The 27,107-nt window shown below is 38.2% G+C and overlaps 2 protein-coding genes across 2 annotated transcripts; both read right to left on the bottom strand.

The window, feature by feature from the left end:
- Positions 1-2,964: 2,964 nt before the first annotated feature.
- On the bottom strand, positions 2,965-4,522 carry tmem121b (transmembrane protein 121B). The gene has a single exon (XM_061959032.1). The coding sequence runs from the start codon at positions 4,468-4,470 to the stop codon at positions 3,286-3,288; it is 1,185 nt and encodes a 394-aa protein (XP_061815016.1). The 5' UTR covers positions 4,471-4,522; the 3' UTR covers positions 2,965-3,285.
- A 3,269-nt stretch (positions 4,523-7,791) lies between these two features.
- On the bottom strand, positions 7,792-25,993 carry mkrn1 (makorin, ring finger protein, 1). The gene is made up of 8 exons (XM_061960691.1): positions 25,834-25,993; positions 23,047-23,178; positions 18,418-18,590; positions 15,293-15,519; positions 15,002-15,216; positions 9,706-9,816; positions 9,479-9,626; positions 7,792-8,890 (listed from the first exon to the last, which is right to left on the bottom strand). The coding sequence occupies exons 1-8, from the start codon at positions 25,905-25,907 to the stop codon at positions 8,678-8,680; spliced, it is 1,293 nt and encodes a 430-aa protein (XP_061816675.1). The 5' UTR covers positions 25,908-25,993; the 3' UTR covers positions 7,792-8,677.
- Positions 25,994-27,107: the final 1,114 nt, after the last annotated feature.

Below are 27,107 nucleotides of genomic sequence, written 5' to 3'. Positions count from 1 at the left end.
TGAATGTTTAGATTTAAAATATATTCACATATACTTGGTTTAATGTTTCTTTGGGCAACATTCACCCACCAGATGCTTTTTCTCGCCATGAAAAAGCTTCTAATAATTCCGGCTGGATATTTTTGACCACACTTTTTGGAAAAATAAGTAAGAGTTAATTTAACACACTTACTCTTAGGATCCAAAAGTGACCTGCATATAAAAGTGTCATAAGTTGTTTTTTTGTTGTTGTTTTTTTACTTTCAACGCTTAGTCTTTTCACAAATTCAAATCTGTCTATTAATAAAAGTTTTGTTTTCTTGTTTTCTGTGTTTTGTTTTTTTTTGTCAAAAATAACCCTTTTTATGAGGAACATTGTAAAATATGCAGTATTTCAAAAAAGTTTCAGAGTGTAATATTTGAGGTTGGGTATACAGCTTTGAATAAGTCAGTCATTTATGTTGACATTGATTTTGATAAAGTAGACACAAATAATATTTTTTTAAATTGCCTACTGGGCTAGAATGACAGAGAACACTGGCAGACTTGATTAGTTCAAACAAATCCTTTATATGTTTATATGTTATACATAGCGTGTTATATATAACTTCCCAAGATCATTTTCATTGCAATTCAGCAGTTAAGTGGCAGTTTAACTTGTCTACGCTCATCAAAACTGAGAATTATGCTCATGATTTTCTGGCGTCATTTTAGTAAGAATGATATCCATTCCGTTTTTATGGAAAAAGAGTAATATACCAGGATTACAGTTTCTTAAAAAATAGCAGTTATAATGGGAGTCAATGGGGCCGAAAGTGTTCTTAAGAGAATGTGTGTAAACTTTATGTTTATATCATATTCTAACAACATTGCAATCAAAAAAACACAATGCTGTTTTAAAAGAAAAACCTTCAAATTGCTAACCTTTAAACTGAACAATCAAATCACATAAGGAACACATGTATTGCCTATTTTGGGCCCGAGGTTGGACAAGGGTTTTGTTGGTTTCCTCGCTTGCATCCAGCTTTAAAGCGTAGTCTACTAAAGGGTTTGGATGGAGCTTTGGTAAAGCTATTCCAGAAGCTAAATTCGATCTTGCTTTATCCATTGCTGTGTGTTTGTTGTACTGTATAGTCACTCCACCGTTAAAAAAGAACGGTTAAAATAAATGAACAAGGGACTGAAATTAATATCACATGCAAGTCCATGTGTGTGACCATCTGAGCGGGAATAGTATATTTTAGCAAGTTTGGCAGTAAATAATTTAAACTTAACAATACTGATGCATTTTGGACAGTTCCAGCTTTGTAGGAGGCCAAACTGTATAGCTGGTGATTATTCTGCTTACCATGAATGCAAGAAGTTCCTACTCTGGTCTGTTTCTAGGTAAACATTGTGGACATTTACACACGCATAGAAAGTTTTGGTGGTCTGGTATATTTTTTAAAAATCAGCTGTTTGTGGCACTGTCGGGTTAATGCATGACAATAATACACATGTCTACACTAAGTCGGTATACAAACACAGACTTTCAGACAACAATGTCATCATAGAAGACACCAAACGTTGCATGAATGGGTGATAGAAGGGTTCTTCTAAAATTGCACTTTCCAGCAACACATGGCAGTCCCTCTCACTTTCGTTCCGTGCAGCAGGAGCATTTGCTGACAGAATAGCTGTTAGATTGATAGCACCTGTGGATTGGTCCAAAAAGGGGGTGAGGTCCTAAAGACAGGTGCAAATGATGCGCTCCAGACATGTAAAAAAAAAAAAAAATCATCAACGTTACAGACATTGAGGGTGTGTGTACTGTAAATTATTCCATTAATTCTCATTAACAACAGTTTGGTTATTGGTGTGATGGCTGGTTTACATAATTCAATCTAAAGGTCTATTGGTGACAAGATACTACTAAGAATAAAGCACTGCTAAAGGTCCTGAAGGTCTTGTATGGTAATAAAGCACATAAGTGTATCGCTGAAGGACATATAACATTGTGTCAAAGTTTTGTTTTGAGCTTTTCACCAAGGCGATGTTTAAAAAATATGTATTTGGACAATTATTTCTTATAGTTATACTTTGTTTCTTACTATTTTTTAAATATTGTTCTTGATTACCACAAGATAGAGCCTGTGTATTACCAGTGGTACCAATATATATATATATTTTATTTTTTTTAATCATCTCTTAACTACTTATTATTCATATAATTTAATGTATGTGTTGAATATATACATGCATTTAATGTATTTTATAAATGTATCTATTTTAAAATGTTTTATTCAGTTAAATTAATAAGGCTTTATGTGCTACAATGTTGAGAGGGAGAGAGAGAGAGCTGCGAAACAGGCTTGTAGGGATGAAATAGCCTCTGTATTTTTTCCTGACCTAATGTGTGTGTGTGTGTGTGTGTGTGTGTGTTATATATATATATATATATATATATATATATATATATATATATATATATATATATATATATATAAAACACACGCATACACTGTATATATACATATATACTGTATGTATGTGTATACTATATATGTTATATGTATATATACAATCATATATATTTATATATATAACTGCAATATAAAAAAAAGGTAATTTATATGCCTTAAAGACTACATTGATATGTGAAAAATGTGTTTTCTGGGTAAATTACAACCGACATAAAGGAAATGTATCAGATGTGTGCAGGAAGTAGTAGGCATATACCTGAATTTTGCGTGTTGTATTTCTAATTGGGATTTTATGTGGTTAATTTTTGTTTATACATGCATTAAATGTATTTAATAATGTTTAAGTATTTGTAAATGTAATATTTAAATATAAATTAAGACAATACATTTGTAATGCATTACAATATTTTAGGTGTTAATTATATATATATATATATATATATATATATATATATATATATATATATATATTTTGTTGCATATTTGCCAGTGTATCGTACACTTGTGAAAGAAAAATCATGTCTGACAGAGTATAACAGCCAAATGTATGGCCAAAAATACAGCAAAAGGGTACTGAAAGGACAAAAAAGGTCAGCTTTTGTCTCCTGAGGGTTAAACAAGTGTGCAATAATTACAGTATGTTTATGTTGTTGTAATTATTGGGAGAAAAAAAACATATTTTGAGTGCCTTAATGGTAAAGAGGTCCTACATCCAAATGTCATTAGGTTCGTGGGCTAAATTAACCGGAAGTCATATATATTTCCTTTCTAATTACAATTTTCTCGAACTCCGACTTTTAAAAAAGGGAAACAATGGTGGACCTTGTTCAGAAACCCCCCCAAACTAGGACTGTGTGACGGCCAGGGTGTTAACATATCCGTGTGGACACATGTCGTTTTCGGACACTCCGTGGGAGAACTGGGCCTGGTTACTTCCGCCCGCCATCCTCCTTCGGACGCCACGCACCGCCACGCACTGCTCGCTCAAGTCCAGGAAGGCGCAAAGCAGGAAGAACATGTTTTTAAACATGAACACCGACACCGGCGTCTTGTAGACGAACACCTGGAAACAGCGCACCACCAGCAAGGGCGCGTTGACCAGGAGGCCCGCGAAGAAGCGAGCCCACAGCCACCGGCAGCGGAGCTCCGAGACGGTAAGTTCGTAGAGCCAGATAACGGGAACCGCCAGGGCCAAAAAGTAGGCCGATATGACGGTGTACTTCAGGTACGGGGTCGGGATTTGGTTGCGGAGCAGCATCTCCATTAGGGAGAAGCTGTCGACGAGGTCGAGGCAGGTGGTCATGAAGCAGCTGTGGGAATGGTGCCGGGTGGCGCCGTTAAGATCCTCGGTGATGGCGTTCATGAGGCAGAAGAGCAGCGGGGCGGACAGCAAGGTGACGACTTTAAAGCCCGTCACCCCGCATGGCACTTTGACGGCGATTAGATCCAGTATGGAGGTCTCCAAGACGAGCACCACCTTCGGGGTGCAGGCTATGACGTAAATGAGCCAAGCCAGGTACGCGTAGGTGAACTCGCCCAGGTTGCACCCGCCGAAGATGGAGCCCTTCTGGTGGAAGCCGCACGCCCTCTCCCGCTTGCTGCGCGCGTTCTTCACGAAGAACATGGCCCACCCGGAGACCACCACCAGGTCCGTGGCGATCCAGGAGCACCAGTACAGGTCGGTGAAGATGATGAGGTAGAAGTCCAAGACGCCGCCTTGGAAGAGGAGGAGGAGGAAGCAGAGCGCTTTGTAGAAAAGGCTCCGCTTGGACGTGTGTGTCAGCAGCAAAGGGGCGGTGTGCGCCGGGAAGTCCGCCGATGTCATGTCGATGCGGGCGGGGACGAGAGGCTGGATGCTGCCGCTCTCCTCCGGGTGGATGGTGATGCTGCTGCCGGTGTCCCGTCTGCTCCTGCAGCTCAGCAGCCTGTCCGCTTCCGGGGATGGAGAAGAGGAGACGATGGAAGCAAAACCGGCTTGGGATTTAAGATGATCTTCCTTGGAATTATCTCCCCTAATTTCTGAGATCATTGTATTTATCACCTCAGCTTCTCCTCTTTTCCTCCTTGATGTTTTTTTTAAGGTGGGGAGGAAGAGTTGTTTGGATAACATGGCATGGATTTTTTATGGAATGGACTGTTCTTGTCTTTCCTTAAAGGGGAACTGCACTTTTTTGGAATTTTGGCTATCGTTCACAATCATTATGAGAGACAAGAAGACACAATGGTTTCCCCCCCCCCACTTTCTAACATATAGAAATTGGCTCGTTCTAGGTGGCTAGCAATGGGAGCAATGTATTCCATCCATCCATCCATCCATCCACTTTCTACCACTTATTCCCTTCGGGGTCGCGGGGGGTGCTGGAGCCTATCTCAGCTACAATCGGGCGGAAGTCGCCACCTCATCGCAGGGCGGGAGCAATGAATTATACCTCTAAATCACTTTAAAGATGCATTCAAAAACTGTCAACATTCCCAGATGGCAAAATACAACTGGACCAGATATGGGCCGGATGTGCTTAAAAATCCGGTGCGGATCCGTTTTACTCATCTGGGCCAGTGTCTTTTTGCACCTCGGCATTGATCTGATACACACTCATTTACCAGATCTGAAACAGCTTTGGGCCAAATCTGGTCAAAAGCAGTGGAAAACAAGGTCACATACCCAAATATTCTATTCGGACCAGATGTGGTCCGAATTATTCCAAAACTATTTTTAGCATTGATTTGCATCATATTTTAATGTGTCTACAAAAAAACATTGTGTCTATTTAAAGTAATAACAATACTTTATTATTTTTTTTAAAAGCTATTTACTGATGGTAACAAAATGCACCATTGTATTGCAAATAATTAGCATCACATTGTTGTACAAAACATATAAATAGCATACCTAACAAATCATAAGACTTAAATAGGTTATACTTGTATAGCACTTTTCTACCTTCAAGGTACTCAAAGCGCTTTGACACTATTTCCACATTCACCCATTCACACACACATTCACACACTGATGGCGGGAGCTGCCATGCAAGGCCCTAACCACGACCCATCAGGAGCAAGGGTGAAGTGTCTTGCTCAAGGACACAACAGATGTGACGAGGTTGGTAGAAGGTGGGGATTGAACCAGGAACCCCCAGGTTGCTGGCATGGCCACTCTGCGCCACACCGTCCCCTTCCATGAGAATTGTTCAAGTTTAAACAGTAAACATCACTATTCAAGTGCACTGTAAAAGAAATTCTGTAAAAATACGGTCATCTACTGGCAGCTACGGCTGCCAAACGAAAACCATAAAATTAAAGTAAAACATTGTAAACCAAATAATGATCAAAAACATATTTACAGAAATTTTCATGAAACGTTTTGCGGAAAAATATCGTAATTTTACAGATGTTTACTCAATTATTAAGATCAACCACCTTTAATAAAGTGACGATGCAAACAGTTCTGCAGAAAAATACATTTATTCTACAGAGTTTTTCCAAATTATTACGATCAAACACCTTTAATGAAGTGACAATGCTGGCAGTTCCACAGAAAAATACCATTATTTTACAGATTTGTTCTGAATTGTTTAGATCAACCACCTTTAATAAAGTGACGATGCAAACAGTTCTGCAGAAAAATACCTTTATTCTACATTGTTAGTATGGACATAGACTTTTATATAACAAGCTACATATTTAATGAAAGATAATTACTGTAATTTTACATGAATTTGAAAGTAATTTAAGAAAACAGATAATACTATGTATAATTAATTTGGTATTTTTCTGTAAAAAAAAATAGAAATATACAGTTTGTCATTACTGGCATATTACTTAAAATAACAGGCGGATTGTTCATTTACAGATAATGTCTTCAATTCTACAGTTTTATAAACTATTTTTAAAAAATTGAAAAATTACAGTAGAAATTTTGAGTAGATGAACCATAAAAATAGGATTTTTCTTTACAGTGTAGTGTTTGTTTATATTGTTTTATATAGTTAGTACAATTCTCTTCTGCTGAGCTTGGTTTGTGAAATAGATTGTAAAAATAAACAATTATAGAACAAAATCAAAATAAATAAACAAAAAAACATTAAAAAATGACCTTAAAAAATCAAATCATAGAACCATACACATGTTCAAGTGTCACAGACACAGTAGAACAGTTTTCCTCTAAAATATATTACCATATATTAACATTGATCTTACATGTTGTAAAGTAATCAATCCTTTGGAGGGTTTATTGAAGTATTTCATGAATTTAGATTAACTGTCAAACTCAGCCTCAAAGTCAGTGGATCCTAACACATGATTGGTTACCCAGCGCTTCCACTTGTCTGTGGAACTTTGACCAGAGAAGCGGAGGAGTACTGGTCCATGTCTTGGTCTGAAAATGCGGAAATAACTCAATACCCCAACCTCTGTTATGTGCCTCTGGTCAAAAGACAGCCTGTGACCAAAAAAAAAGTGAGGTGGTCAGAAGGGGTCCAAGAGACACTACAGGGCTGTTTTGAGGTAACTGACTGGCAGGTGCTCATGGAGCCTCATGCAGAGAACATTGACGGGCTCACAGAGTGCGTCACAGACTATATCAACTTCTGTGTTGACTCAAATGTACCATCAAGGACGGTCACCTGCTACCCAAACAACAAGCCGTGGTTGACCAAGGACATCAAAGCCATACTGAATGAGAAGAAGAGGGCATTCAATGCTGGGAGGAGGTGAAAAGAGTTCAGAGGCTGCTGAGGACCAAACTCAGGGAGGCCAAGGAGAACTAGAGGAAGCTGGAAGGGAAGCTGAAGGACAACAACATGAAGGCGGTTTGGAGAGGTATGCAGACCATCACCGGCCTCAAACTACTGATCTATCTTAAAGATAGATTAGTGCTTCACACTTGGCCACCAACAAGGGGTACTGGGTTTGAATCCTGGTCTGGTAGCTTGGTAACTTACAGAGCTCCAAAGTTTTGTTTCACCTATATCGTAGTTTAACTGAGACAGAGCTCCTCTTAAGAGTTACTGTGTTTTACCTCTATCATAGTTCACTGTGGGCTCCAAATATGGGGGAACTAGGTTTATATCCCAATTTGTTTGATATGTAACTTAAGTTCAAAATTCAATCAATAGCCCTTAATCACAAATGTCTCAAAGGGCTGCACAAGCCACACATTCTGTTTCACCTCAATCGCAGTTTACTACGACAGGATCTTCTCGCTGTGAGGCACAAATGCTAAATCACTCAGTACATGGATTTTAAAATATGGAGTTATTTAGACGCTCCTCAATGGGTCTGATTTGAGACTTGGGCCATTCCAAACATGGTTGACTTAATTGTGGCTCAAATGGACTCCACAACAGCAGGATTTGATAATAAACTTTAATTTCAAGTTAAGATGGAGGGCCGTGGAACATAGAAAACACACATTTCAGTATAAACATATGCATTCCGACGGACTTCAACAGGTTGAAACCAGCTACCAAGCATGGAGAAGTATTTGGCATATACAATCCAAATGTAACTTAATTTAAAAAAACAAAAGTTAAATGAAGCCAACCGGGAAGGAAATTATTTTTCATTGGACTTTTGGTATGACACCATTGCTGTGTCCCAAGTACATGACGGTTAGCGTTAGACCATTGCATGGAACAAAAACAAGGGACAGTTTTTAACTTTTACATTATTCCTCCTGTGAGCTTAAAATGTGCAATAAATGTATCTCAATGCTCCCCAAAGTACAGTAAATACATTGCAGTACACCAGGAACGTGGACATGGTTACTATTTAGCACAATATAGAAGCTATAAGAGGGGAAGGAACAGTTCTTGCCTTGAAAAGATGGAATATCTTACAAGTGCTAATAAATGATGAGTGTCTGACGTATGTACAAAAGCCAGGTAGATGATCAACAAGTGAAACCGAGGTCCACAAATAAACTTGTTTCAGCAAAATCTGAATACATTTTGTGATATTTTTTGCTTGGAGAACACCAGGATAAAACCCACAGGGATAGATGTCTAGAAAATGTGCATTTTTCTTACTTTCATCTTTTTAAAGAGTTTTTATGAATGGCCTGCTTTAAAGGCACTGCCACAATACAAGAGGGAAGGAGACGCTACTGTCCATCACTCGCACAAGACAGTCCATTCTAGGGTTTAGTTATATATATATATATATATATATATATATATATATATATATATATATATATATATATATATATATATATATGTTGAGGAGGTGGGGTGTAGCTATAGGTAAATCTCGTAAAAATCATCCAAATCCTCGTGAAACAAGTCCCATTCGTCCTCAGAGTCGGTCACGTCGTCGTCGGTTCCGGCGGCGAGCAGCATGAGAAGCATTTCGCTCAGCTCGAATGTCACCATCTCGTCGTCGTCGTTATCGAATGAGTCGGTGCTTTCCCGCTCGTCCAGGATGTCCCACAAGCGCGTCTGTCTCGAGTTCTAAGGGTGAAAGAATCATTGTGGTGGTTTCCTGCTCCTTATTCTGTGCATCATCATTTCTTAGGAAGTGAGCTGAGAAAGTTCAATGCTGCGTAATGACTGACCAGCAGAGGGCGCAAGAGCACATTTAAAATAAATGGTAAAAGAAAAAAAAGAGGGGTGGGGGCAAAATGTCCCCCACTATACTATACCTCTACAGTACTCGTGATAATACACATTGTTACCAAGAACACTAAGATGGCATGCAGGATGTTTTTTGTTTGGTTTTGCAAAAAACATTTCCATTCTAAAAATGTAAATTGATCAAGATAAGTAAACAAACAAAACTATTGTAAACATGGGGGGAAAAAGTGTAATCTAAGAAAAAGTAAAAAAAAAGTTATGATCATAAAACTAATATGCACTTAAAGTATATATATATATATATATATATATATATATATATATATACTATAACAAAAGGCCGATATTTTAGTTTTTATTACAAATATTAAAATAATGTTTCACTATGCGTCACTTGGTGAAACAGTTTGTATCACCTGGCAGTAGCAGAAGTCATTTTGAAACAAACAGTATGTCGATGGTTACCCGGTTCCTGCTGCTGTTGGACCCGGTTTGTCTCCGCGGAGGCTGAGCTTCCTCCAGTCGCCCGTCGGGAAAAGCGTGCTTGTAGAAGCAGTTGGACCCAAAGGGACACGTTCCACGCCCCTCGTTAAAGTACCGGCACGGTTTGCTCCTGTGGAGGACCGAATGAGAAGACAAACATCATCACAGAAACGTAATGAAGAAAAGAAATGCAGGATGTACTCTCTCACCCCATGCCTTCTTTGTACGTCTGGATGAGCTTCTGCTTCTCTTCTTTGTCTTCCACCCAGTACTCGCTCGGGATGACAAAGTTGGAAGTGATTCTGCATTCCGGACAAGATCTGTACCAAATATACACCTTGGTCACACAGTTGTTCGTCTAAACATTACAATGTAGTTGTTCATGTAAATATTACATTTATAGCTGTTTGTGTAAATAAAGAATATAGATATTAATATTCATGCAAATATTTCAACATAGATGTTTATGTAAATATTAGAAAAAACAGTCATGGCCAAAAATATTGGCACCCCTGCATTTCTGTCAGATAATGCACAACTTCTCCCAGAAAATTGTTGGAATTACAAACGCTTTGGTATTCCCGTGTTTATTTTTTTTGTTTGCTTTGGAACAACAACAAAAAACAAAAGCCAAATCTGATATTATTTTACACAGAATTCCAAAAATGGACTGGACAAAATGATTGGCACCTTTTCAAAATTGTAAGAAATAGTTGTATTCTAAGCATGTGACGCTTCTTTAATTTGTAATTAAACTCACCTGTAGCAAGTAACAGGTGCTGGCAATATAGAAATCACACTTGCAGCCAGTTAAAATGGACAAAAGTTGACTCAACCTTTGTGTGGTGTGTACTACACTGAGCATGGAGAAAAGAAAGTGCAAAGAACTCTTAGAAGATTTGAGAACCAAGATTGTGGGAAAGCATGGACAATCTCAAGGCTACAAGTCCATCTCCAGAGATCTAAATGTTCCTGTGTTTCCTGTGTGCAATGTCATCATTATCCATGAGCTCTAGTGCAATGCACACTGGTACTTTATCTTTATCTCCATACTGTAGATTTTATGCCTACATCAAAGTGCCACCTATGTCTATCAAGCTCCATGTTCTGATGTTTAAATGTTAGTTGTCTGGTTGTGGTTGTGTCTGTGCTTGTGTTTTTGTTCTGTTGTTTTTGTGTATGTTAAGAAAGCAATGATGCACTGTGCCCAAGACAAATTTCCCCGCGGGGAAAATAAAGTTGAACCTTGAACTTTGAACCTTTAAGAAGTTTAAAGGCCATGGCACTGTAGCTAACCTCCCTGGACGTGGACAAAAGAGAAACATTTATGAAAGACTGCAATGAAGGATTGTTAGAATTGTGGTTAAAGAACTTCGATCCACTTCCAAACAAATTCAAGCTGACCTGCAGACACAGGGTACAACAGTGTCAGCTCGCACTATCCGTCGCCATCTCCATTAAAAGGGACGCTATGGTAGGAGACCCAGGAGGACCCCACTGCTGACACAGAGACATAAAAAAGCAAGACTGGAGTTTGCAAAAACTTACCTAAGGAAGCCACAATCCTTCTGGGAGAACGTCCTGTGGACAGGTGACACTAAAGTGGAGCTTTTTGGTAAAGCACATCATCACACCGTTTACAAAAAACAAAATGAGACACCATCTCTACAGTCACACATGGTGGAGGTTCAATGACCGGATGCCTTGACTGTGTGCATGGCATCATGAAATCTGAGGACTACCAAATAATTATGGGGCATAATGTAGGGCCCAGGACAACGACCCATAGCATACTTCAAAAAGCACACAAAAATGTCTTAAGACAAAGCACTGGAGAGTTCTGAAGTGGCCATCAATGAGTCCAGATCTAAATCCTATAGAACATCTGTGGAGAGATCTAAAAACAGCAGTTGGGAGAAGGCACCCTTCAAATCTGAGAGACCTGTAGCCGTTTGCAAAAGAAGAGTGGTCCAAAATTCCAGTAACAAGGTGTAAGAAACTCATTGATGGTTACAGGAAGCGATTGATTTCAGTTATTTTTTCCAAAGCTTGTGCTACTAAATATTAACTTGAGGGTGCCAATAATTTTGTCCAGTCCTTTGTTGGAGTTCTGTGTAAAATAATATCAGATTTGGCTTTTTTGGGGGTGTTTTTGTGTTGTTCCAATGCAAACAAAAGAAATAAACATGTGAATACCAAAGCCTTTGCAATTTCAATAACTTTCTGGGAGAAGTGGTGCATTATCTGACAGAAATGCAGGGGTGCCAATATTTTTGGCCATGACTGTAGAATATACAAAACAGCTGTTCATGTAAATATATAATATAGATGTTCTTATGAATATTAATATAGAATGTAGGTTTTCATAAAAATATTACAATATAGCTGTTCATGTAAATATAATAGTTTGTCTAAATATCAAAATATAGTCGGTTGTCTAAATTTAAAAAAAAATGCTGTTCGTCTAAATATATTGAAATATAGCTGTTCATGTAAGTAAGTATTAAATAGTGGTTATTCATGTAAATAAATATAGATGTTCATATGAATAATATTAGAGAATACAGTTGTTCATGTAAATATTAGAATATAGCTGTTCATGTAAATATAGACTATAGATGTTCATACAAATTGTAATAAGAGATTATAGCTGTTCGTGTAAATATTAGAATATAGCGGCTCATGTAAATATAGAATATAGATGTTCATACAAATTGTAATAAGAGATTATAGCTGTTCGTGTAAATATTAGAATATAGCGGCTCATGTAAACATTTAAAAAATTGTTCATGTAAATATAGAATATAAATGTTCATATGAATATTCATAATAGAGAATATAGTTATTCATGTAAATATTAGACTGTATCTGTTCATGTAAATACTAGAATAGTTATTCATGTAAATATTAGACTGTAGCTGTTCATGTAAAAACTAGAATATAGCTGTTCATGTAAATATTAAAATATAGCTTTACATGCAAGTAAAGATGTAATTATGAATATTATTATAAAATAGTTTGTTCATGCAAAATATTTCAATACATGTGTAATGATTGATCGAAACTTCGATATTGATTTATATTTCAGAATTTCAAGTACCGGTATATCGATCTGTGTTCGGCGAGTTTACCTTCCAAGGGATAGGTATCGATCCAAGGTCGCTTTAACAGAGAATTGATCGATTTTATCGATACTAGAAAAAGGAAAATGTTGGATTTAAAAACGGTAGACTATATGAAGTTTAACACTTTTAATAATAAAGTAATGTTTAACATTACGTCTATTTTTCTTTTCTGTGGCGTCACTAAAACAAGTTACCGCGATGCACCGACTCCCGGGAAGTAATTTGATGAGAAAGAAATAATTACAAGAGATGGATCAAGGACATTATGGAAATGAGGAAGTGAGGGGGCAACACCATCAACAGGGATGAGGGGGCATACATGCTTCCGCAAACCTGGGATGCTGTTCTTCATCGGCGATGCCAAAGCGAAGAACATTATTTGGCAGGTAAATCTACTGTTAAATTGTTGGTTACTGTACTTTTATTAAAAATTGCTTGAATGCTTAAAATGTGAGCAGAAAATGTTTCTTGCGGTTATTTCAACCGAATGTGTTGGTTGCACTTTATTCTTTTATTTTTTTGTCCTGTCCAGCCCCTCAGGCAAAGTTGCACTTTATTCAAATAAGATGTGAAGGCATTGGCCATTAATTGTTGTTTACGTGCTTGTTTGTATCCATAATTCATTTATACATAATTCCCTTACAAGAAATAACAGGAATAAAGGAAACTTCACCTGCAGTGTCCAGTATCCACTATGTATTTCACAGTCACACTGCTTGATTTGTTTTGCTAAAAAATTACTGAATCGATATCAACTCAATGTATCCATCTATCCATTTTCTACCGCTTATTCCCTTCGGGGTCGCGGGGGGTGCTAGAGCCTATCTCAGCTACAATCGGGATGTCGCCACCTCATCACAGGGCCAACACAGATAGACAGACAACATTCATATCGTTTGAAAAAAACATCGTTCCTGAATCGTATCAGCAACCACAAATATCGAATCGTTGTTAAAACTAATAGATACATGTTCATTTAAATATTACAATATATTAAGTAGGGATGTCCGATAATGGCTTTTTGCAGATATCTGATATTCCGATATTGTCCAACTCTTTAATTAAAGTTAAAAGTTAAAGTACCAATGATTGTCACACACACACTAGGTGTGGCGAAATTATTCTCTGCATTTGACCCATCACCCTTGATCACCCCCTGGTAGGTGAGGGGAGCAGTGGGCAGCAGCGGTGGCTGCGCCCGGGAATCATTTTGGTGATTTAACCCCCAATTCCAACCCTTACCGATACCGATATCAACCGATATATACAGACGTGGAATTAACACATTATTATGCCTAATTTGGACAACCAGGTATGGTGAAGATAAGGAAGGTACTTTTAAAAAAATTTTATAAAATAAAATAAGATAAATAAATTAAAAACATTTTCTTGAATAAAAAAGTAAAACAATATAAAAACATTTACATAGAAACTAGTAATTAATGAAAATGAGTAAAATTAACTGTTAAAGGTTAGTACTATTAGTGGACCAGCAGCACGCACAATCATGTGTGCTTACGGACTGTATCCCTTGCAGACTGTATTGATATATAATGTAGGAACCAGAATATTAATAACAGAAAGAAACAACCCTTTTGTGTGAATGAGTGTAAATGGGGGAGGGAGGTTTTTTGGTTGGTGCACTAATTGTAAGTGTATCTTGTGTTTTTAATGTTGATTTAATTTAAAAAAATAAAATAAAAAAAATAAAATAAACCGATAATAAAAAAACCGATACCGATAATTTCCGATATTACATTTTAACGCATTTATCGGCCGATAGTATCGGCAGGCCGATATTATTGGACATCTCTAATATTAAGTCATGTGAATATTCAAATATAGTTCATGATAGATATTAATGTGAATATTAATCTAAAATAGTTGTTCATGTAAATATTTCAATATGGTTGTTCATGCAAATGTTTCAATATGAGTTTCATATTAATACTTCAATATAGATAGATGTTCATGTTAATATTACAATATATTTGGTCATGTAAAAATTTGAATATAGTTGTTCATGCAAATATTTCAACATACCGGTAGATACTCATGTAAATATGGGAATACGGATGTTCACATAAAATTACAACATAGTTTTTCATGTAAATATTACAATAAAGACGTTCATTTAAATATTACTATATACATGTGCATGTATGTATTACAATATAGTTGTTCATGTAATTATTACAACATAGTTGTTGATGTAAATATTAGAATATGGTTGTTCATATGATTATTAAATAGAGTGGGTTTATGAAAATGTTAGCATCTAGCTGTAGATGAAAATGTCCAGTGTTGCTTCAAACAAACACATTCCTGCCCACCGTTGAAAAAGCTCAAACATGATTTCCTTCTTCCAAACATGACTCACTTGATGATTCTGCTCTCAAACTGCCGGGCGCTTCTCCACCTACGGATGCACTTCAGGCAGTAGCAATGGCTGCAGTTGGACAGGATGCCAAAGCGACGCTCGCTCGGGTTGGTCTTCTCGAACACCACTTCCATGCACACGCCGCACATCATGTCCTTGCTGCGCTGGATAGCAAAGGAGATTTCCATGTCTTTCTCGTGGGCTTCGATGCAGGCCTAGCAGAGAGTGAAAGGGTCAAGCTGACATCCCTACAAATAAAAGGTGGAGATCACAATGCCAGGTGACAAGCACCTTCGTGTGCTCCGATCGCTGGTTCGTGTCGGTGGGGTGGAGAACCTGCAGGCCGCACATGTCGCAAATGTCGCCGTGGAGATAGACGCAGTTGAGGCCATAGCGGCACTCTCCAACGGCGGCGTACGGACAGAGTTGCTTCCTCAGCTGCTCTTTGCTGTGACGCGTTGCTTCGCTGTCAAACTCCTCGATGAGGGGACCAGGGCTCTGAGCGTTCGCCGACTCCGCTAGAAACACAGGACAAAAACATGTTTTACATTGTGGCGACATTCTTGATCAATCGACCAATTACTGTGCTTTCCGGACTACAAGCAAATACTTTTTCCTACGCTTTGAACCCTGTGGTTTATAAAGAGTGCAGCCAATTTATGGATTTCTCTTCACTTATGGCCTTTATGTTTTGTATTCAACGAATAGTTTAACACCAACAGATACACTGAAAAGGCGTGGTATTGTTTGTGCTACATAGCCACCTTTTAAAGAGTTCGCTCACTGCAGGTGCTGCGGGTTGAAAATGTACTTCCTGTTTTATGCCTTGAACCGGAAGTATATCTTGTTTCGTCTGCTATAAGTCCACAGCTTTTCTGCTCGAAACAATTATTAATTCATCACTCCAAGCAACGTTTGTAAGTTTTACAATATAACAAACAATTCATACTCACTAAACCGTCCCATGTGTGATGTCTGTAGGAGCGTTTTCATGCATAATTGTACGTGCTATGGTAATGTAATCAAGTTAGCGTTAAGAAATATGCTAACACGGTTACAAGAGTCTATGTTAGTATTATTAACTTAAAATGGCATTATTGTTTCAGTTTTGTAAATTCACCAAAATGTCTACGAGGACTTACTGAGTCAGTTTAGCCCATTACATCCATCGCGAGCTACCGTTCGATTGCGGTGGGTGTATCAGTCGATCGCCAGCAAGCCATTAAAAAAAAAAAAACTAGTCATAAAAATTATCGATCAACAATCTTCACTATAAAAGTGGGGAAAATAATCGATTTTAAGACGCATCGCAATTCAGACATGAACAATTATAAAATTGATTAATAAATGTCAATAATCGATTAACAATTTATTTATTGTAAATAAAGTAATGCAGACAGTTCTAAAACGTGGCTGACTGTGACAAGCCACCTCACCTAGAGACCTGACGTCACTTTCGTTACTTGTTTGACATTCGCGGCTCCTGTGGATCTTGTGAGATGACGCGTGGTGATGCAAGTTCAGTATTAAGAAAAAAACGACCAACAGGAAGGCAAGAAACAGTTTTTACTTCAACAGACTGCCGTCAAAAGCCTAAAGACAGTTCCTGCCTTCGCAATAAAAAGGTACTGCTTCATCCTGCCTGCACTGACAAAATAAGAGTCCCGAAAGCTAGCGCACAAAAGCTAGCAAGCTAAAGAGTTTACCCTCAATGTATTTATTGTAAAGTATTTAAAAACAGAGTATGGAAGCTGGACAAATAAGATGCCAAAAACCAACCACTTTCATGTGGTATTGAACCGAAAGGAGGACTTTTTTTCTCCCCCACAATGTAAATTATCAGCAATACTGTGAATCCTGTCTAATTCTAATCAATAAAAGTAATCAGAATAAGGTAATACACCAACTTATATTCTTGTCTTCATGTGAAGTGAATTATATTTATATAGCGCTTTTGTCTAGTGACTCAAAGCGCTTTTACATAGTGAAACCCATTATCTAAGTTACATTTAAACCAGTGTGGGTGGCACTGGGAGCAGGTGGGTAAAGAGTCTTGCCCAAGGACACAACGGCAGTGACTAGGATGGCGGAAGCGGGGATCGAACCTGGAACCCTCAAGTTGCTGGCACGGCCACTCTACCAACCGAGCTATACCGCCCCGAAAGAAAGGAATGTATGTATGTATATCTTATGGTTTGAGTTTATTTCGAACATGCATACAATTGATATGATACGTGTGTGTGAAGATGAGGTAGATTACCTCGACTTGGTCATTTGAAAAGTAGCTCGCCTTCTGAAAAAGTGTGGGCACTCCTGGTTTAGCTGATTGGAGAGCTAGCTTCCGCAGCTAGTAGGTCCATGAGGATGACTTCTGTTTTGCTTGATCAGCCATTGTACTGCCTTGTGACAGGGACCGTTTGGAAACAATTAAAGTATGTAATATGGAAGTATTATTGTAGCAAAACGTGCATCTCAATCACAATCTCAAAATGTGTAATCCAATTCACACGTGTGTGTACCAATGTGTGTCTGTATATCAATCTGTGTGTATGTAATCAGATTTACATGTGTGTGTTTTAGGTTGTCATTCCGTATTATGATTTGTCTGTGTGTAAAAAAAAAATCTCTGTCCAAATTTCGATTGGCGTGTGTGTAAAAAAAACAAGTGTGTTTGCGTATTTAGGCTTGTGTGAAGTAGGAACCCTCTATTTGCTGTTTTCTTCTACACGTGACTTTTGCGACACTACTGCCGTGTACGAGTTGTCTGTCTGTACAGCGATTTGAAAGTGGAAAAAGATTTGTCTGTAACTCCCTCTAACTTTCCATATACTCACCACCAGTCGGCGCCTTGCAGCCATTCACACTAGTGTTACTGTTGAAACCAAGAACAATGGACTTTTCATTACTTGCTGTAAGTAAAAGTTCATGTTTTAGCAGTAACTGAGTGGTCAGAAGTATTTTTGTATTCAAATAAATAATGTGAATGACAGAAGTCGGAATGATCGCATTTATTGAGATACACGTTAGATACTTGAGATACAAAATAATATTTCTAAATTGCAAAAAAACATTTACAAAATATTTTGTACCGGTATATATCTGTGGCTAATGGTTTGATGTGGTTAATATATGTAAAAATATTTATTTCTGCAAAAATTTGGTGGCTGCGGCTTAAATACTGGTGCGCTCTGGAGCCTGGAAAGTACAGTAAGAGGATGAACTGCACTAGTTATTCTTTCTACCCTTGATTGATAAGCAGCAGCAATGAGTGGCAACTGTACCTCATACATAATTAATATTTACAGTGTTGTGCATTGCCTATTTAGAGGAGTATTTAGTTGCTGAAAAGGAAAACTACCCACACCATTGAATTGACACTCTGCACCTCCTCGGACCTCTCAGAAGTCATTACTCACCACGTCCACAGTATGGCTGCCCTGGGACAAATTCTGCAGCGTTGACCCAATCTTGTGCCCCTAGGCCAGGCAACGGCCCACTGAGCTCCGGATCGGGCTGGCTGCTCCGGGAGGTGGAAGGCAATGGCTCAGGTGTTGGCAGGTCGTCTTGTGAAGGGTTGTGGTGTTCAAACCTATGGAAACATACAGAAAGAAGACACAATGGTAACGGGGGAAAGAAAACAATGATGCTGCAGCCTGATAGTCATTAGATTGCACTTAATAAAGTTTTAACATGAAGAGTTTGACCATGCAATAAATATTTTTTAATAAATACAAGACATAAGTCCTGTTTTTATTAAAAGTAGGAAAAAAAGACATGTGAGTGACAAGTCTTTAAAAAGTTTTCCGTCATGCCAAGGCTACAGTGTGACAGGGATCCAATTTCGCAAGGGGGTACATCGTGGTTGTGCGGGTGCTTCTATGGGATGACGATACGTGGCAGAGTTTCCATAGGCTGCATTGAGAATATGAACTATAGAGAATATGAACGGATTTTTGGTCCAGAACATATTTTGCTTTATTCGTTATATAAATATGTCTCGCTACTTTATGTTGTATATTTTGTATATGAGATTTCAAGTTTATTTGATCATCTATTATTACACCCAAAAATGTTTTTTCCTTTACTCTTTCAGTGTCTACTCAGTCTATTTGTATTTGACTTTTTTTCCTGTTATTGAATAACACCTCAGTTTTACTGAGATTCAAAGATAGTCTGTTTTTGTCAAACCATCTTTTTAATTTGCTAATTTCTTCTGTTATTATTTGTATTAGCTTCTGTGTGTTCTCTCCGGAACAAAACACTGTTGTCTGATCTGCAAATAATACTAATTTTAGGTTCTTTGTAACTTTACAATATCGTTTTTATACATAAACAATTTTGGTCCACCAGACCCAATAATGCAAATGAGCTAAAGTCCGTTATTGAAGCATCCTGGGCATCCAAAACACCTTAACAATGCCACAGGCTGATCGCCTCCATGCCACGCCGCATTGATGCAGTTATCCGTGCAAAAGAATTGCCAACCAAGTACTGAGTGCATTAATTGACATTTTCAAATGTTTGATTTTGTTTTGCTGTTATAAATTTTTTTTTACTTGGTCTGAGGAAATATTCTAATTTTTGGAGATAGGATTTTTGAGTTTTCTTAAGCTCTATGCCATAATCAGCAATATTAAAATAATAAAAGGCGTGCAATATTTCAGTCGATGTGTAATGAATCCAGAATGTATGACATTTTCGTTTTTTTTAGTTGCATTACAGAAAATAAAGAACTTTATCACAATATTCTAATTTCCTGAGACAGTCCTATATAAGCAGGTACAATCAGGTAAACAAAGTTGTTTTGTCATAATAGGGACCCTTTGAAGTTTGACTTCTCTAATGTCTATTAGGGTGAGGAATTAAATTATACTGAAGGTCCTAGGTTCGATCCTGGGCTCGAGATCTTTCTGTGTGGAGTTTGCATGTTCTCCCCGGGACTGCGTGGGTTCCCTCCGGGTACTCCGGCTTCTTCCCACCTTTAAAGAATTGCACCTGGCGATAAGTTGATTGGCAACACTAAATGGGTCCTTGTGTGTGAATGTGAGTGTGAATGTTGTTTGCCTATCTGTGTTGGCCCTGTGATGAGGTTGCAACTTGTCCAGGGTGTACCCCACCTTCCGCCCGAATGCAGCTGAGATAGGCTCCAGCACCCCCCGCTACCCCGAAAGGGACAAGCGGTAGAAAATGGATGGATGGATCCACCCTGTAGACATGGCCTAACTTAACATGCCACAGCAGCCAGCGCACACAGTGGTCTAAATACGACCATCGCTCCTCCAGCCACTTCATTAATGACGGCTGGTACACTTGGTGCACACATTAAACACTGTTCCCAGAAAGACACTCGAGTGCTAGATAAGGACAAGGGGGCAGGGGCGGGAGGTGCTGTAGCTGTACATAAATAAATGAGGAGTGATGCAGATGAGTGAACCTGGGGAACCCGGCAACAGCAGATGAGAGAAATTGAGAGTGTTATGCAATTGCTATGCAGCACGCAGTGCACTCTGTCTGGCCCTGGGGGCTACAAAAGCTGGGGGGCGGGAGGGGGGCATCACTGAGTCCTGCACAATAGACAGCCTTTTACAAACCCCCACTTTGGCTGCCTTTTCTTTTGCGTCTTAATATCGGGTAAAGAAGGTAGACAAGACAAACAAAAACAAAAAAAGAGGGCATCCTCCAATCACAAGGACAAAGGATTGTGACTTGTCAACGACGGCAGCCGTGACTCAATGCATTACAGTCTTCCCAACAAGCCCCCTAAGGTAGTTTATAAGTGCTGGTGTGGCGGTTGTTGCATTGCTTTGGTAACTATGGGGATGCTCCTTGGGAGCCAGACAGCGTCTGGACGAGCTGCGTCTGTCTGGGTATCTTGACAACAGCCTGGGTGCCTAATCTGCCTCTCAAAAGGGACCTGCATGTTTTAAGCCTTTTTTTACAGCATATACATATATCAGGGCTCGAATTTAACCAAAGCAACTGCGGCAAAAGCCGCGACCGCCCTCGTCATTTGCCGTAATGCCCTAAAAAATTGACCAACATTGGCGGCAAAAACATGCCCTGACCACCCTTGACTTTTTACTTGTTAATGGGTTAGGAATGTAACAAAAGGTATAATGATAATTTGCGATAAAATTCCCGATGGTTGGTAATACGTCAAATGTTTTAATTACCTAAACCCCGTCATTTATTGATGCATTTTAGGCAACACGAAGTCAGGCGCATGCACACTAGCCTCATTTAGCTTGATAATCATGGCGGACTAGCTACACAGACTTTGCTCGGGAGATTTCCCCTCGGAGTAAACGGAGCCAAGCGCTTGATTTAACGTAATTTTCCCTCGCTAACCGGCGTGGTTTTACGTTCACACCCTATCAATGCATTACATAACAATCAGTAATCATGATTTTATTATTGATAACAATAATCTTAATTATTTATTTGGCAGCCATAGATCTCATGTGTGTATATATATATATATATATATATATATATATATATATATATATATATATCGTGCCTCGAAAGAAAGTAATGTTTGCCTTGGAGCCCTTCTAACTTGCCTAGGTGCCCTAAAATATGGGCCCTCATTTAAGGCAACACTTGCACGCACTCATGCATACATGTATGTACGTACGCACACATACATGTACGTACGGAAGCACACACGCACATATTCATGTATGTACGTACGCACGCACACATACATGTACGCAAGTACGCATGCACACACGTATGTACGTACGCACGCACGCACACATGTATGTACGTACGCACGCACGCACACATGTATGTACGTACGCACACATGTCTGTACGTACATGATGGTGCACGTACGCATGTATGTATGCACGCGTACATGTATGCACGTACGCACGCAAGCATACATGTACGTCATCACAAATACGAGAGTACTGTTTTCATATGTGAGTGACAGCAACAGAGCAACATGGGAGACAGCACTGAAAGAGTTTAAAAACAATGCACCCGCGAATATTAAATCTCAAGTGTGGTTAAAGTTTGGATTTTTTTTTTATTTTTTTAAAGAATGGTCAGTTAGATGAAAGTATGGCCATTCGTAACAATTGGAAAGTAGCGGCAGCACGACTAATCTGAGCGCCCACCTTTTCTGATGACCTGGAGACACTCAAGCCGGCGATGAGGGAGCTCGGGAAGCGAGTATAAGCTCCTTCTATGCCCGCGCACAAGCATGAGGATATAAAGCGATAACCTTTAACATTCATAAACAAAATGACGAAATTTGCTTTGACATACAACTTATTACTTTTTAAAGAATAAACACCACATTACGTTACTACTACAACAAAACTTATCTGAGTGCTCTCAACACTGGTTATCGAGCCATAAAACACAAAGGCAATCCACTTTGAACTTTTTTTTAATATACCGGTATATATAGAATACCGGTATTCAAACTAAAAATACAGCGGTATTAGTTTTGGTCCAAATCGCTCAGCCCTAGTGCTCGCACAGTTCAGTGATGTTCTCTTTGTTTAATTGAGTGTTACGGTGGGCCTTATAATGGCGTTGTGTTAATATGTATGAGTGCACATGTACACTGTTTGAGTGTTAATAAAGAAATTGTGATATTTAAGACATTTCATATTGATCCTAATTTTTTTTCTGTGCTACAAAAATGTTTTTCATTTAGTAACAAGTGCTACTAGTGAAAAAGCTACGCGTATAGCCCTGTGGTAGCACGGTGGACAAGTGCCACAGATTCTTGAGATCAATTATTAAGACATTTCGAAGTACAATATGTCATAGTCACGACAGCTGCCATAGACAGTAACATGTTGACGTTTGGATGCAGCAGGTTCAGGTGTCGTATCTCCTAAAGGACTTCTAATACTTCAAGGAAAACCTTGCCTGCAATGCTGCCACCTATTATTTGGCTGTGTCAGCACCTTGTTTTAGACGGGGAAGTCGTAACAGAGCAACTGACACTTGAACCAAACACCTGCTGTAATGTTTGCTCAAAGATCTATTTTATAACAGCTTTGATTCGTTTGCCAACCGCTCACCTGCAGCGATCCCCAAACGCACAGTTTCCCTTCTGAAAGAACTTGCAGAGCATGGCTGCAGGCTGGCTGTTCGTCAGATCGTGAGAATAGCGGCAGTTGTCTCCTTCTTTGCATAGACCATGCAAAAAATATCTGCAAATAAAAGGGGGTCATTAAGCCAGGAACATGTTGTGCCATTCAAACTGGTGAACAGTAGTTCAGTTTTGTCAGAGTATATTCACATTAAAACATTATAGAATTGTTTGTCACCCCATTACTGATGTCTTTATTTTAACCTTGTCTGTTAGTTTGAAGTCTTTCTATTGCTTTCTGTTAAGAATGGTGGTGGTTATTAAATATAACTGTCAAGGGGAAATTGCAGTAGTGCTATTTGTTGTTAACCGTACAGCAATGAAATAATCAAATTCAAGAAAACAGGGATATCCAAATTTTAAAAGGAAAATTAAAAGGATGCAGGTATCATTTTGTCTATAAAGATACCGAAACCAATCCAATGCATGTCAATACATGCCAAGCTATCTGAAAACAGCATCTACATCTTATTTTGTCTTACAGGGGTCATTTTATGATTTTTTTTCTACATTTAAAACACTTCCTTGTGGTCTACATAAAAGTTCAAATTAAAATTGTGCATAAATAATGTTTTACAGACCGTTTTAAAGCTGCTTCTTTACTGTTTTTTCAGGATGCACCGTTTTGTGGGCGGTCTTTCTTAAGTACCTCCACTTTGACAGCGTCTTCTCCCCACCATCTTTGTTGTGATTTTTAGTGCTTTTATTTGAACTAGACACTACTTTGTATTAGAAATGACACAGCGGAGGATGCATGTGCATGTACGAGCCAGTCTGGATAGCGAAAAATAAGGAGCTTATTGACTACAGGGTCGGACTACAATGGCGGACGCGTGCAAAGCACTTTGGGTAAATCTATACCACATGGATAATCATCAGTGCAAAAAACATCACAGGTTTGTAAATTCCAAACAGCTCGTTTCCCGGAACTATGAAGGAAAGCAAGATTATTTTATAAATATCTCTCTGCAATGCCGACACAACAAATGTTCAGGACTTACGCAGATCCCAAATACACAACAGCATGTACCAACAAGTAAGAGAAGTTGGTTTTACGAAATAGGGCAACAATAAAGGTGGCAAAGCAAGTTAGCGTAACACCCGGTCTCATGATTCAGTCATCGGTCACTAAAGGACAAGAATTCACTCAATCACATAGTTTAAGAGCCATGTAATTAACTGCTGAGTCTCAGCTGTATTTGATTACGATTCAGGAGCTATGATTCGATTAAATATTGATTATTGATGCATCTTTAATTTATGTATAATGATGCAGTTTAACATTTATTTTTGTTTCACTCAATAAGCGTTTATCCCTTACAACTTAAGAAAAAAAAATCATTTGGAATAAGAAACAGTTTAATTAATTCCCACATATATTAAATTTATGAAAATGTGTGCAAAACTGGACCATAAGTGCCCGATAATAAAGGAGCTGGTCGGGTCTCTCGGTGAGGTGGCTCGCTGCAGTCACCCAAATTTTAGAACTCTCTGCATATATTTATGGACAATAAATAAATCGATTATTGACGTTTACTCATCGATTCTGTAATCGTCCATATCCGAATTGCGATGCATCTAAAAATGTATTATTTCCCCCGCCTCTACTAAGCTGTCTCCAGCCATTCTGTACAATGAACAAGTAGTGAGGGTAGCTTCCTCCATTTTAACTGATGTGTCTCACTACACAGCCATTTTCAGCCTTTCCCTTCTGGACGGAAGCTTTTAGTCCCAAGAAGCAAAACAAAACGTACAAATGCAGTTTTGTCCCAGCTGCCATAACATAACTAAACAATGTGTAGTCAATGTTTCGTTCATATTTGTTTTTCTATGTGTAATTTATTATTTTATATTTCGTTCCGGCTAGGCCCAAATTTTGTCTAATTGTGATTCTATATTTTATTCTTTTTTATGGGGAACACTGGGTACATTTACAATTTGTATTCTTACTAATGTTCGAATGTACTAAATGCTTCATGTTGGGCCTTTTTTCTTTTTTTTTTTACTTTTTCCTGTAAGCTTAATGGATTGTCATAATCGTGCCGGATGCAAAACAAGTTTACCTTTGTGTACTAATAAAGTAACCTGCCCTATCTAACAGAAGATCTTCATAATACGGATTATAGTTCATTTTTACAAAATGCAGAGGGCCAATAAAAAAGGCAGCTGCGGTCCCAAAATGGCTCCCGGGCTGCACTTTGGACAACCCAGATGCAAACCAATACCTATATGGCCAGCTAAACTTAGAAAATACAAGCAATATAATTCACATTGTCAGTACATATGGATTAGTCATGACTTATAGTAACAGTCAGTGACATGGCAAAAACATGCTCGTTTAAACGTTTGACATGGACCTAAACAGATTGCTCACCAGGCAGTAGTAGTCGCTTTATTAGTTCTAAGGAAAGCAGGTCACCACTCTGCCAGTTTATGGAGTTAATGTCACTTAGCTGCAACGTCCTCATGTTTTTTAAAACGCTTTGAGATGCTTCAGGGCGTAGTTTGTCGTCATACTCGTGGCATCAAAGACCACAAAAACTCAGTTGTATCGCACAGCTAATACACAGCAAGGGGGCAATAACAAGCATAGCCGAACGTCGCTAAAACGCTATTGTCAGCCCCTCGACAGCTCTTCTAACGGCAATATTTTGACGGTAAAAGGCAAGCAATGTCCTCATCATCGATATTTTAATAGCGGTTCTTCAAGTCTTACCTGCAGGTTACGTGTTTGGTCCAACCTCCTGATACCGTTGGGGCCGCTGTGGACGATGCAGCTGCTTCCGCCATTGCTGTTTATGTTGAAGGTGCCGGATGTTCCGGACAGCTCCGCCGCATTTCGGACTTCTTCGGTTATCTCCGGCTATAGTCGGAGTTTGCGAACAACCGACGACCTCGCGCCATCTACCGTCACGATGATTTAAATGCAGTCAAAGCAAGACGAGCGACATTAATAATACGTGGCTCTTTAATATATCCTATATGTATATTAAAATATATATATTACGATAAAATAAAAAATAAAATTAAAAAAAAAAATATATATATATATATATATATATATATATATATATATATATATATATATATATATATATATATATATATATATATATATATAGGCTCCAGCGCCCCCCGCGACTCCGAAGGGAATAAGCGGTAGAAATGGATGGGCGGATATATATATATATATACATATATACTCACTGTATAGTTTTTTTTTATTTGTGTATTGTTGATACAGAAGCGGATGTGACGTCACCGAACATGCGACGTCATCACGGTGTTGTTGTGGACGCGCCCTCTCTCTTGGTGCAAGATACATGAAGAAAGGTCTGATTTGTATGAAGAATAAATATGCCTCGGCTATATATATATATATATATATATATATATATATATATATTTTTTTCTTTTTTTTTTTGTATATATATTTTTTTTTTTAAGTGTTGTACGTGCATAAAAAAATGCAAGAATTTCAATATTCTTGATTTAATAAATAAAGTGTTTGTATGTTCTCTATATCCAACATTGTGTATTATTCTAATTTATCTTTTTTGTAACACATTTAGTGAATGAAGTGTACTTTCGTAGTTGTTTCCCCATATTTCTGCACAATAACTCAGATATGGTAACACTAGTGAGCAGTAGAGAATATGAAGTGATTTTTGGTCCAGAACATATTTGGCTTTATTCATTATTGAAATATTTCTTGCTACTTTATGTTGTATATTTTATATGAGATATCCAGTTCATTTTATCATCTATTATTACACCAAAAAATTTGATTTATTTTACCCTTTCAATGTCTACGCCGTCTATTTGTATTTGTGTTTGACTTCCCTTTCTACTGTTACCAAATAACATTATGTTAGTTTTACTGAGATTCAAAGATATTCTGTTTTGCCAAACCATCTTTTTATTTTATTAGTATATTTTGTTATTATTTGTATTAGATTTTGTGTGTTCTCTCCTGAACAAAAACAGTTG

Source organism: Nerophis lumbriciformis, linkage group LG05 (genome assembly GCF_033978685.3).
Source record: "Nerophis lumbriciformis linkage group LG05, RoL_Nlum_v2.1, whole genome shotgun sequence".
Classification (NCBI taxonomy): Eukaryota; Metazoa; Chordata; class Actinopteri; order Syngnathiformes; family Syngnathidae; genus Nerophis; species Nerophis lumbriciformis.
Note: the sequence above shows the minus strand (reverse complement) of the source record. Positions and strands in the feature narration are given on the sequence as shown.